We start from the raw sequence: 13,847 nt of genomic DNA, 5'->3' as shown, positions 1-13,847 counted from the left end.
GTCTCTCCTCTAACCCCCTCTCCCTCCCGTCTCCCCCTCTCCCTCTTCCCCCTCTCCCCTCTCCTTTTCTCTCTCTCCCTCTCCTCTCTCCTCTCCCCTCTTCTCTCTCTCCCTCTCCTCTCTCCTCCCCCTCTCTCTCCCCCTCTCTCTTCCATTCTCCCTCCCCGTCTCTCTTCAACCTCCCCCTCCTCCCACTCTCTCTCCCCCTCTCTCCTCTTTCTTTCTCTCCTCCCCTCTCAGCTCTCTCTTAATCCTTCTCCACGTCTCTCTCCCTCTCTCTCTCCGCCTCTCTCTCCACCCCCTCTCCCCCGCCTCTCTCTCCTCATCTCTCTCTCCCCCTCTTTCCCATCTCTCTCCCCTCTCTTCTCCCCCTCTCTCCCTCTCCTCTCCTCTCTCCTCCCTCCCCATCTCTCTCCCCTCTCTCTTTCTCCCTCCCTCTCTCTCCCCCTCTCTCTCTCTGCCTCTCCCTCCCTCTCCCTCTCTCTGTGTGTCTCTCTCTCTCTCTGTCTCTCTCTCCCTCTCTCTCTCCCCCCCTCTCTCTCTCCCTCTCTCTCCTCCATTTCCCTCTCCCTCCCTTGCTGTCTCTCCCTCTCTCTTTCTCCTTTGACTATCTCGTCTTTGTCTTTGCCCCCCCATCTCTCTCTTCCCCTCTCCCTCTTCTCCCTCTCTTTTTACCACCTCTTTTACCTCCCATTCTCTCCTACCCTCTCCACCCCCTCTCTCTCTTCTTCACTCTTTCTTCCCTCTCATCCCTCTCTCTCTTTCCCCCCTCCCACCTCACTCTCCCCCTCTCTCTCTCCCCCCCCTCCCTCTTCTCTCTCTCCATTCACGCCCGCTCTGTCTCTCACGTCCCTCACCTCACACCCCCTCTCTCTCTCCCCCATCTCCCTGTCTCCTTTCTCTCTCTCTCTCTCTCTCCACCTCCCTTTGAGAGTCTGTCCCTTCGGCACAGAGACTCTCGCGGCAGCGGCGCAACGCTTCCGACGCCTCCGACGGCCCGGGACTCTTGCACTGCTCCATGGCCGGAGCTGCAGCAGGCGACTCGCCAGCTCGAGCAAACACTCGCCAGCCCCGGTTCCCCGCATCTGTTCCCGCCACTGGTTCTGCTCCCATCCCTCCCTCAGCCCCGGTTCTCCAACACCCGCGGACCATGCAGTTTATCCGAGTTTTGAAATTTTCGTTGATCACAGAATTTCTCACCAGAGCGTGAGAAACCTCTGATCAGCATGAGGGCATGAGAGTTTGTTCAAATGCGTGATTCTCACGCTCAAAGCGTGAGAGTTGGCAGCTCTGTATACTCATAGATTCATGACTTTCAAACATGTCAAACTCTTAACACAATCTATGACATCCTGTCACATTGGCAGGCAGGCCCAGCAGGGGGAGCAACATAGTGACAGTAAGGCAGAAGGGAATAGATCTGGAAGTCATTAATATTGATGCCAGATTCTATGAAGCTCATGTTACCAGGTCATAATTAGTCAAGGAAACTTCCTATTGATTTTAAGTGTATATGTTCTCTCACTGCTCTTCATTTTGGTCAACACTTGGAAGAAGCACTGACCTTAATCTTGGTGAGGCAGCAATGTCTTTGTCATGAATGGCTTTTCAAAATGTCTAAGTCCTGAAGGATATAGTTATCAGATTGGGTCTGCAGCAGTTGAACCTACACAAGGAATAGACAAAGACCTTGTCTGCATGTTTACTTATTGTAAGTGCATCCATCACAATATCATTAGTAGAAGTGATTATCACTGTCTTTCTAAAGATAAAGCTAATCTACATACTGAAAACATCATTCATTTTGTTGTGTCATTATAATCATGCTACATAGTATATGCTCAGAAAGGGTCTAGCAGCTACAAAATGGTATATACATAGCATTGTGAACAATCGGTAACAGTAATAATGTACACTGCCACATCTGTAACCTCATGGCTCAGTATTTCCCTTGCTATTATATTATTATCTTGGCGGCAGGTTACCTCTGTTTCAAAAGGAAGAACGAGTGGCATGTCAGGTGCCACAACCATTTTGGACAAGTTGCATTATAGGTCTACTTGTAAGCAAACCTGCATCCAATAGATAGAGCTAAACTTTCTCAAAATCAGTCAATCAGGTCAAAGTTCTGTTCTCTTTTGAATGGTGGTCAACAGCTAATAGGAAGAGGAAATGCCAAGAATATACCCATCCTTAATGATAGCAAGGGCTTGCCAATAAGTGTAAAAGTCAAGGCTGATGAATTCTCAGTAATGTTCAGCCAGAAATGTCAATTGGAAGATCCATCTTAGATTCTTCTTGATATCCCACAATCATCTTCAGCCAGTTAATTCACTCCACATCAAAAATTGGCTAGGACTATTAGATAAATCAAAGCATATGGGACCAGTTGACATCCTAGCTGCAGTATTTTAGAACTAGCTGTACCACTAGTCAAGCTGTTCCAATATAATTATAACACTGGGAGCTGCACAATAATGTGGGGAAATGCCAAGATATGTTGTCTTCACAAAAAACAGAAAGTCCAATGTGGCTAACAAATGCTCAATTAATTTACCACCAATCATATGTAAAATGATGAAAGATATTATTAACATTTCTATCATGTAGCACTTATCAATTACCTGCCTGGTTTTCTCCAGGATCACATGGCTCCAAAACACATTACAGTCTGATCCAAACATGTACCAAAAGGATAAATAGCAGGTGATGTGAGAGAACCTGGCCTTGGCAATAATGCAGTATTTGACTGAGTGTGGCACCAAGGAACCCTAGTAAAGTCAATGGGCATCAAGGATAAACTGCTTCAATTATTATAATTATTCCTTACACAAAGGAAATTGGCTGTGTTTGTAGATTAATCATCTCAGCCCCAGGACACCATTGCAGAAATTTATCAAGGCAGTGCCCTAGGTCCAACCAACATCAGCTGACTCATCAATGACCTGCCTTCCATAATAAGGTAAAAATGGGGGATGTTTACTAATGGGTTCATAGTGTGTTATTCAATTTGAAAATGTTCAGCAGATGCAGCAGTCCAAATAAGTTAATGTTTTAGTTGGAATAAGATTATGTCTCTTTCTGTATTATGTTACTAGTAGCAGAGAGTAGTAGAGAGTAAAACTGAGCCAAAATCACAGATGTATAACTGGCAGAAATGGCTAGTTCTACTATATACAGAAAGAACAAAGTTATAGAATTTACTATTTAGTCTGGAATCCTGCAACATACACAGATAGAAGTTAAAGTCTTGTTATTCAGGCCCACATGATGCTTTGTTGTAACAGTGCAGGAGGTCACAGATAGGTCATAGTGGGCGATTTACACTGGACAATTAACCTCACAACCCACACTTCTTTTGGATGTGGAGGGAAACTCAAGCACTCAGAAGAAACCCAAGTGGTCTTAGGAAGAATACCTGAATCTCACATAGACAGCACTGAAGGCCAGAATTGAACCCAGATCACTAGTTGTGAGACAGCACTTCTAGTAGATGTACCACATTTTGAACATTTTAAGGCAAAGGCAGAGGTAGATAGAATCTTTATGATAAAGGGGATGAGACGTTAATGTGAGTAGATGGGAATATAAAGTTAATTTGCAGTCAGATCATCTGTAATCCTATTAAATGGCGGAGAAGGCTTGAGGGACCAAATGCTTCTTGCATTTGTTTCCAAATCTTATATTCAATACAATACAATACAAAACCAAAATCACAGGAAAGATATTGGTCTGTCAACAGTCATAAAACACAAGATATATGAAATTAAAGTGAGGAGTGGAAAGGATTGGAATGTACAAAGATTGGGGAGGATGGGGGGGGGGGGGGGGGGGGGGGGGGGGGGGGGGGAGTAGAGTCAGTCTACCCCACGTCAGAAGGGGAGAGTAGTTGTACAGTTTGATAGCCACAGATAAAAAGGATCGCCTATGGCATTATGTACTGTATCTGGTGGAACCAGTCTGTTGCTGAAGGTACTCCTCAGGTTGACGAGTGTGTCATGGAGGGGGTGATCTGTATTGCCCAAGATGCTCTGCATTGAGGAGCATCCTCCCCTCCAAGACCACCTCCCATGAAGCCAACTGCACCCCCAGAACAAAGCCAGCCTTCCTGATGAGCTTGTTAATCTTGTTGGCGTTCGCGGCCTTCGCCGTGCTGCCCCAGCACACGACAGCGAAGAAGATGGCTCCCGCGTCCCGGCCACCACTGATTGGCAGAACATCTGCAGCATCTTACTGCAGATGGTGAAGGAGCAGAGCCTTCTCAAAAAGTACATCCGGCTCTGCTCCTTCTTGTACAGGGCCTCAGCTTTCCTGGACCAGTCCAGTTTTCTGTCCAGGTAAACTCCAAGGTGTTTGTACTCCTTGGTAAACTGCACATCCACACATATTGTCTGGTATTTAGTCCATGTATGCATTGAGGTTATAGAGAGGACCAAATATAAATGGTTTGGAAGCAAGCTCTAACAAATAGTGTAGTTTGTCAGCGTAAAAGTTTCATGTAATTATATTATTTTACTGAAGATACAGATGCCACATTATATTTTGCAACTTTGCTAGAGGAGTTGTAGCTTCTGTACACCAAAGGCAGGCTACTGCTGGGGACCATAGCCTCTGCCATGCCGCCTTCATGTAAATATCAGCAGGCATATTTTAAGATGACTGGGCACTGGTATGTATGATGCTGGGGATCTTAGAAATGTAGCCACTCTGACAAGTGCAAATTCTTTGCCATTATGTCTGCTGTAGTTATTCTTAGTTGTCAGCTGATGTGCTCATGGAACCTTTCCCACAGATTTTTCCTGATTGAACCATGTTTTGGAATTCATTTTTACCCATTCCTAATTGCTCTTGAGAATGTGGTGGTAGTGAGCTGTCGATAATTGAGTTGATTAGTAGACATTGTAAGAGGGCATTTTAGAATGAAACACTTGAGGTGGATCTGGAGGCACATTATTGACCCTACTGGTCTAGGTAATGATAGCAGATGTACTCCTCTGTACATTCGGTAACCAGATGGGTTTTACAAATAACTTGTATGGTCATTCTGACTAATAGTTCTAAATTATTAAATAGAATTTAAATTCCATTGTAGCTATGGTGGAATTTCATCTTGAATCTGGTTTACTCGTCCAGAGAAATTTAACAAATGCACCACTGTCATTATATTGAAATGTCATAGTAGGATGTCATTTAATATCTAGTCTTTGTTATGATAGCATTTGCCTAATACTTCCTTAAACGTGGTATTTAATTGAAAGGTGTACTACATTTTGACACTCCATTTTCTAGTTTCTAGTAAACAATCCAGAGCGGATTTCCTTGAAGAAGATTCCCAAATATATATCAAGGAAATACATTATAAATTGTGGTAATATTTAGTTCCACTGTTGCTGATTGTTGTGGGTGCATTATTAAAAATTTGGAAATGCTCAGACCAGATCACATTTGTCCAGTCACATTTAGTGCTACTCTGCAAGCTGAAGTTGGTTCTCAAGGCGATGACATTTATTTTTTATTTTTACAATGACGAGATGGGCACTCCCATTAATACTGTGGACGACAGTCGAGCCTGGAATAGGTAGGCTGGTGAGATGAAGGCAAGCAATTTGTTATTTTTAAATCTGTCACACGCCAGTTTTACAATCATCTTTTAGGATGTGGGTGGTTATCAGTTATAACACTGAGCCACTCTGTGATAGATATTAAAGTCTACTCAGAAAACATTGTACCACTGTTTATATAAAAACAACTTCCTCCTAATGATGACACAAGAGACTGCAGATGCTAGAATCTGGAGCAAAAACAAACAGCTGGAGGAAATCAGTGGGAGCAGGAGGGAATTGTAGACGTCTTCAATTTCTTTCTTCCCACAGAAGCTACTCCACTCGTTGAGTTCCTCCAGCAGTTTTGTTTTGCTTTCTCCTAACAATATTCAATGTATATGCGTATTACTTCATTATGTGGACAGAGTGCAGCATGATTGGTGATATGAAATCCATAAGGTTTTATTTTGGTTCAACTGAAACAATGAAATTTCATGCAGTCCATTGTCACATTTGTGGACTCAGAGGAACTACCTTTAATTGACCATCATATTCCATTCCATTCCATTGCTCTGGGTTGTAATGGTGACAAACAAATTGTGTTTTTTTCTACTGTGCTATCTATATTGTAACAGTCAATTGTGTGTGGATTAAAAAAAAATCGATATTTTACTAATAAAAATATTAATTTATACTGAAACAAAATGTAAAATAAACATCCTTACATTCCCATTTTGTACAATGAATAACTGATGATTTTTACCCATTTATAATTTAACTTCATAATCTTGACTATGGTTATTGCAGCAGGCAGGTGCCCTTGAGCCAAATAAGAGCAGTCTGTTCCAGATTGTAATGTACGCTCGTGCATTTTTTTAGAATTACAAATAGAGGTCTTATGTTCAGTAAAAAAAACGAACTGTTTTTACGTCACAGATCTGAGAAAGATCACAGTAAATTTGCAGCATTTTATCAACCTAGTGTTTTTTTAGCAGCTGAACTTGGGAATAACAGTTCTAAAACGTGCGGGATAAGACGTATTTGAAATATCAATGAATCAATAATGCAGAACCGCCCCTGTAAAGACAGTCATTCCATCCGCCTTTATTTCTCATTATCAGTTTAAAGACTAACCGTTAAAAGTGTCGGAACAGGAATATATAAAATAAGCAGATTGGATCCGTCCAATCTCCGACATGCCGGAGTGCGTATGAAGGTAACAACATCTCTTTTCACTGCGGATACCAAACGCTTATTCATCACAGATTTTGGTGTAAACAACACAAGAATGCGCAGGGGGGTGGGGGTTAAAAAGCACGCCTGCGCTTGCACGGCTTTCTGGCAAATGCAGTTTTCTCAAAGGATTCCCTTTCGCGGAAAAAAAAAGTGTTTATCAACTACTACTCTCATGAGGACTGAACATGGTGTACCATTGCATTTCTTCAAAGCCTTTTGGGGGAGGAGGGATCACTGCAATGTAAATATAAAAGTCATAAATATAAATGACTCAAATGAAGTTATATCCTAAAACAAAACAAATTGTGCTAATTTGTTTCTCTTTCAAGCGTTTGCCATATCTCAATTAACTGCCAGTTCTGCAGCATTAACTATATTATTCATCTCCCTTCCCGTCCATTAGTCTTTCTGGTGATAGCGAGGAACCGCTGGGTGAATATAAATTAACGAAGGATTTTCAAAAAAAAAATTAGCGTATTGCAGCTTAAGCACCACCACTTGCCTGTGAGCCAATAAGAAGTGAAATTGCACAATCACACAAACTGATTTACACAATACCTCGCCTCGGCTAGGCTTTGCGGGTCCAACAAACTTGGCACGGGGAGGGGGAAAACACACACACACTCAGATCCCGCCCTTCTGCGAGGCAATTGGCACAGATGGGAGATGGGCGAAATGTGGCAGCGTCTATTAGCTGGCGGCGGGTAAGTGACAGCGCACCTGGGCGTGTGTGCGCTTGTTAATGGCCGTGCCCGGTGCCGCTCACACACACACATAGCCCTCCCTCCCTCCCTCCCACGTTGGGGCAGCAAGTCCGCCTCACTCACTCCATCAACGGGACGTCACAGGTTGTTTTTTTGCCGTGACTGAGAAAAGTGGGGCGGCGAGGGAGGAAGAGAAGGAGGGTAAAAATCAGCCCGTTCCGATGTGTGTGTGTGTGTTTTTTTTTAAACGGGGCAGCCAGGGAAGATGTTTACGCAGCCGAAACCTTTGAGGTAAAGCGATAGCCGGAGTAATTGTGAGGCGGCAGGGTTTCCTTCCATCAGGGGGCAGCCGGTACAATGGCGAGCTCGCCCAATTATTACCACCAGGAGCATTTACTACTACGCCGACACCACAACAACAGAGGGGACAATGAAAACAACAGACGCGCCGCCGGGGACGCGGCTGCCAGGAGAAGGACGGTGACAACAACAACAACAACGACGACGGCCACGACGACGACGGCGACAGCAACAACAACAAACTCGCCTTCGTTACCGTTAACGCCACCGTCGTCGCAGCAGCCGGCGTCAACGGTAAGGGGTGGACACGCGGCGGAGTGGGCACACGGCGAGAAGGAGAAGCGCGACGGCGGGGCCGGCAGCAGCAGCGGCAGCAACAACAACAACAGCAGCAGCAGCAACAGCGGCGGCGGCGGCTCGCCAACGGTCCGGCTCGAGCCCGCCACACAAGCGCCAACGCCGCGCGACACAGCAGCGGCAGCGGCGGCGGCTTCTTGCAATGCGCGCGAGGCGCTGGTGGCCAACGGCAGCCGCAGCGCGTGGGAGCCGGTCACCCCCGCGGCGGCGCGAGCCTCGGCCACCGCCACCGCATCCACTTCGACCACCATGGACGTCTACGAGGACGTCAGGAAATACGGCTACATGAGGAAGCAGAAGCACGGCCACAAGCGTTTCTTCGTGCTCAAGGGCCAGAGCCACCTGGGTCCGGCCAGGCTGGAGTACTACGACAGCGAAAAGAAATGGAGAAACCGGTCGACCGCACCGAAGAGGGTCATCCCCCTCTATCAGTGCTTCACGGTCAGTCGGAGAGCAGACGCCAAAAACAAGTACCTGGTGGCCCTGTACACGAAAGATGAATACTTTGCCATGGTGGCAGATAACGACCAAGAGCAAGAGAGCTGGTACTTGGCCATAAGTGAACTAATGAATGAGGGGAAGAAGATAGTTTTGGAGCCTGATGAAGTGGAGGAAAACTATGGTAATTTTACCCCCGGCACTGCCTTCAGAGAAGTGTGGCAGATTAACGTGAAGCCAAAAGGGTTAGGGCAAACCAAGAACCTGACGGGGGTGTACAGATTGTGTCTTTCCAGCAAGATGATCCACTTTGTTAAAATCAATTCTGACGTGCCTTCTGTGCATTTGCAATTGATGAATATCAGGAGGTGTGGCCACTCTGAAAACTTTTTCTTTATTGAGGTTGGGCGTTCTGCATCTATTGGCCCTGGTGAATTGTGGATGCAGGTAGATGACTCAGTGGTAGCTCAAAACATGCATGAAACCATTTTGGAGACAATGAGAGCTTTGAAAGCTTTCACTGAGTTTCGTCCCAGAAGTAAAAGCCAATCATCTGGGACTAATCCCATATCGTTTCTGACTCGACGACATCTTGGTAATTTACCGCCGAGTCAGACTGGATTGCAAAGGCGTTCGAGGACAGAGAGTGTGACTGGAGTTTCTGTATCCAAGAATGAAGCATATCGTTTTCGAACATCTAGCGAAGGTGAAGGTACGATGACAAGGCCCTTTGGTTCTGTTACTGGAAGTTTAATCCACTTGAATTCAGCAAGAATGGGTTTAAGTAGGGGTGATGGCGGTGGTCGGTATGTAAAGCCGCCATTTGGCCCCTCAAACCATAGTAGGTCAGTATCTCTGCCCGTGACATATCTACCATCTACCACAAGCCCCGTAAGCGTATCTTCCAGCAGTGGGCATGGTTCGGTATCTGACCCCCTTACACGTCCATCGAGTTCATCCATTTGTGGTTCCCCAAGTGATGGTGGATTTATTTCCTCTGACGAATATGGATCTAGTCCTGGGGACTTCAGGTACTTCCGTGTTCGGAGCAATACACCAGATTCACTTGGTAATACACCACCGATTCAAGAAGAAAATTGTTTGTGTGATTATATCTCAATGGACAGACATATTAATGCTGTCAATCCTGAAAGCCGAGCAAGAGATGACTACATGGTTGCTGAGAAAGGATACAGGAAGAGGACCCACTCTCTAACCACCCCTGGTGCCGTGATAATGCATCAAAAGACTACACAGACAACTTCATCTTTGGAAGAATCTAATGTTGATTCAAACTGTGGGGGTATTGGTAGCCAGCTGCCAAGTTCTGCATCACCAAAGCTGACCTGTCATCCTTGCCATGAAGATTACTGCGATCTTGAGATTGGGTCATCAGTTACTCAAAGCCAAAGTAGACCAAAAGATGATGGTTATATGCCAATGATGCCTGGCGCTGCATCTACCAACCATAATAGAAATCATGATTATATGCCAATGAATCTTAGAAGCATTTCTGCTCCAAAACAGATTAGTTCTTTGCCGGCAAGTCAAACAGACTCGAGGGGATACATGGTGATGTCTCCAAATGATATCAGCTCAACAGTGCGAAGCGTGTTTACAGAATATAATTCTAAACTATTAAGCAGCAACAATGAAAAAATATCAAATAATGAATATATGGACATGTCACAAAGAAATCTAAATGCACAGAAATTATCTAGTGATGCTTTCTATAATCAGAATAGCCCTGAATCTCAAAAGTCTTACAGCTCGTATTATTCACTGCCTCGATCATTCAAAACTCCTGCACAAGAAAATGGTGAGGATGATGATTACGTTCCTATGTGTTCACCAGGAAGGTTAATGTATGAGGAGGCTTCATTATTTACTGGCAGTATTACCAATAGCGGTTTAGTTCATGAAACATCTCATTCTCCAAGGACACTTAACAAAGATGACCGTGTCCTACAGAAAAGCCGGGTTGAAAGACCGACAAGATTATCACTGGGCATGCCAGAAGTAAGCAGTTTACCAAGACTGTTTGAGCAGAGTTTGCCGCCCGAGCCAAAAAGTCCAGGAGAATACATTAACATTGCTTTCAGTGAGAAGACTAGTAATACACCATACTCACTTTCAGCAGAAGGATCCCCTTCTTCTCTTGGCTCCAGCAGTGAACACAGACGTTCTCCAATGTCAGACTACATGAGTGTAGATTTAGATGTGCAGTCACCAAAACCAGTTATTCTTTCCTCAATTCCTTTGACTGGTATGCCCATTGGTTCAGGTCTAAGTGTAACTAGAAGCCAGCCAAATGATGCCTACATCAGTGTTCCTCTCAGTGCTGCTTGTGTCAACACACCTGCGGAAGTAGATGATTACACAGAAATGACTTTTAATTTGGCAGTTACAGCCACTCATCCTGCTACGCCAAAGCCTGACACTGCAGAGGTGACTAGTCCTACTGCCATTGTAAAGAGACTGTGTATTATTGAGCAGTATACTGGTATGAATACCTTTCCTGTCCTTAATCCTCTCCCTGATGCCAATCATGGCCCAAAGGTGATCCGTGCAGACCCACAGGGAAGAAGGCGCCACAGTTCAGAGACATTCTCCTCTACTCCCACAGTGGCATCCTCATCTACGTTTTTTGCTGATGGGAGTAAAAGGCATAGCTCTGCTTCATTTGATAATGTTTGGCTTAAACAAAATGACTGCGTCAGTGATGAGCACAGAAGTACCATGTGCAGAAATACATCTGCAGGATTTCAGAATGGATTGAACTATATTGCTTTGGATTTGAGGGAGGATCATGGATGTTCTGAATCAAATAGAGGTGGGCAGACTCCAGATCGACCCCACGTCACCAACAGAATAGAGTCTCAAGGTTATGCCAGCATAGATTTCTCCAAATCTGACGGGATGAAATATACCTCCACATCTGAAGGTTTGTTTTGCTTTTGTTTTCCATATTTCAAGCGATCAAAGTACAAGGTTGTATGAAGCAATGAAATATTAACTGGATGTCAAAATGGAGGATAGGAGTTTGTGCAGTGACTTGACAAGTTGTATGCAGAGAAATGGAAGATTTATATTTTTGGATTTGTGTATTACACAGTAAATATGCAATTTGAATCTGATTTATATATAAAATATCAGGAGGAACTGAGCAGAACTGTCCTTTTTTCTGTGAGTGTGTTTACTCCACACTTATTTGCCAATGAATTTCATTAGTTTCAGGTATTAGTTTTTTTAAATGTTGGTTTATACCACCACATTTTTGTCATCCTCTTGAACTATAGTTTGGAAGTCGCAGCAGTAAGCTTTAGTGATAAAATTATGCAGATAATTATTTGGGAGCTAAGAGGCTGGTAGATCGTATAGCTATTATTGATTGATTGGTTTGTAGAATTTTTCAGTTATAGTTCTTTGTTTAATTTTACGTGGTGGATCTGTTTCACTGTTTTTCAATCATTAGCACCTCTATATGTAACAGTGGGAAAGAAGATTTATTTTAAAGCAAAATGTTTAAAGCCTGGTAATGGTTTAAGGTCTAAATTATACAGTGTAGAACTTTAGTTTTCTCTTTGTGAAACTAAGTTAGCAAGTAAATGTAGCTTTTGGTGACCTAGTCTGGTTATCACAGTAAGTGAGGAGAAATTAGCACGTAATTGGTGCAGTTAAACTTCTCATAGGATGAAAACAAATCTAAATCGAGAACTGAGGAAGTACCGAAAGAGTATATTACACAGAAACTGAATAGGGGATTTTGTTGATAATGTAGATGGAGAAGCATTGCATTTCATTGTTACTGCTGTGATATTGCTGCATTCATTTTTTGTGAAAATTAACTGAACTAATGTCATCATGAATTTTTGCCAAGTTCATATATCCTAATTCTGGTTTAATAAGGAAGTTGTAATTAACAAAACCATGGGAACATGTCAAGTTTTACTAATAAAGCACGGGATTTTTGGCTAACCAGGGTATTGTTTACAATAGTATTGCTTGTACCACCAGTGATTGTTGAATTAATTGTTGTCTCGATCATGCTGGAAAAGCTGAGTTGGTAATCTGTTTGCTTATTGATTTGTTAGTTGAGAACAGCACAATGAGTGCATAATCTGTGGATTCAGTGATGAATAAAGGGTAAATACAAAATGCTGGAGTAACTCAGCGGGTCGGGCAGCATCTCTGGAGAGAAGGAATAGATGACGTTTTGGGTCGAGACCCATCTTCAGACTCAGGGGCGTTCTATCTTTGTCCCGCACCCTCCCCTGACATCAGTCTGAAGAAGGTCTCGACTTGAAACGTCACTCATTCCTTCTCTCCAGAGATGCTGCCTGACCCGCTGAGTTACTCAAGCATTTTGTGCTTACCTTTGATTTAAACCAGCATCTGCAGTTCTTTTCTACAAATAAAGAGTAAATGTTGAAACAATTTCATATTGAAACAAAATAATGTACATTGTTGGAGTCACTAGGACAAAGTATCTTATGACTGACATTTTGAAATTATATGTGTCACTGCGGAATTATGTATATGTACAGCCTTGAAGTTTGTTGCATTAATTTTAGTCGGTGGCTGATAGATTCATTTTTAAGCATATAAAATGGAACTATGATAAGAAGATATACCAGACAGGAATCGAGAACCTTGTGTTGTGGTGTCAGGACAATAATGTAGCCCTTAAGGGCCTGTCCCACTTGGGCGACCTAATCCGCGAGTCCAGAAGAGTGCCTTCGACCTTCGAGCTCGAGGGCACTCGCCTGGAAAGCCTCGAGCTGGATCGACTGCCCGCGTTGAAACTGCGAGCTGGATCGACCGAACCGCGAGCTGCATCTACCGCACAGACACACATGCACACGGTGGGGACAAGGGACAGCGAAGGAGCGCTGTCTGCGCAATGAAGAGAGAAGTGAACGGCTGCCACAGAGTACCTTTAGAGAGTGCGAGGGGGGGGAGGAGAGAGGAGAGAAGGGTGAGAGGGAGAAGAGGGGGAGAAGGAGTGGAGACACTTTTAAGAAGTTTAATAAAGTTTAGCGGGCATTTTACGGGTCTTCCTAGGTCGTGAAACTCCAATGAGCCAATCAAAATGGCCGGTCAGCACAGGAGATGGCCCACGGCAGCCCTCGTGTGCCTGCAAGCGACCCCACTTCACTGCGCTATGAGTGGAAAAAGACCCATGCCGACCCAATTGTATGACTAACCTGGCCAATGAAATTCCTCGTATGTTGCAAAACATACTTGGTGAATAAAGTGTGATTCGGAT

The 13,847-nt window shown here is 44.1% G+C and overlaps 1 protein-coding gene across 1 annotated transcript in view; it reads left to right on the top strand.

Moving 5' to 3' along the window:
* Positions 1 to 7,580: 7,580 nt before the first annotated feature.
* Positions 7,581 to 13,847, top strand: part of LOC129702352 (insulin receptor substrate 2-A-like) — a 44,381-nt gene continuing 38,114 nt past the window's right edge. The window contains exon 1 of the mRNA XM_055644119.1: positions 7,581 to 11,522. Coding sequence (XP_055500094.1) covers positions 7,841 to 11,522 — 3,682 coding nt within the window. The 5' untranslated portion in view covers positions 7,581 to 7,840. The remainder of the gene's footprint in view (positions 11,523 to 13,847) is intronic.

This window comes from Leucoraja erinacea, chromosome 12 (genome assembly GCF_028641065.1).
Source record: "Leucoraja erinacea ecotype New England chromosome 12, Leri_hhj_1, whole genome shotgun sequence".
Taxonomy (NCBI): Eukaryota; Metazoa; Chordata; class Chondrichthyes; order Rajiformes; family Rajidae; genus Leucoraja; species Leucoraja erinaceus.
Note: the sequence above shows the minus strand (reverse complement) of the source record. Positions and strands in the feature narration are given on the sequence as shown.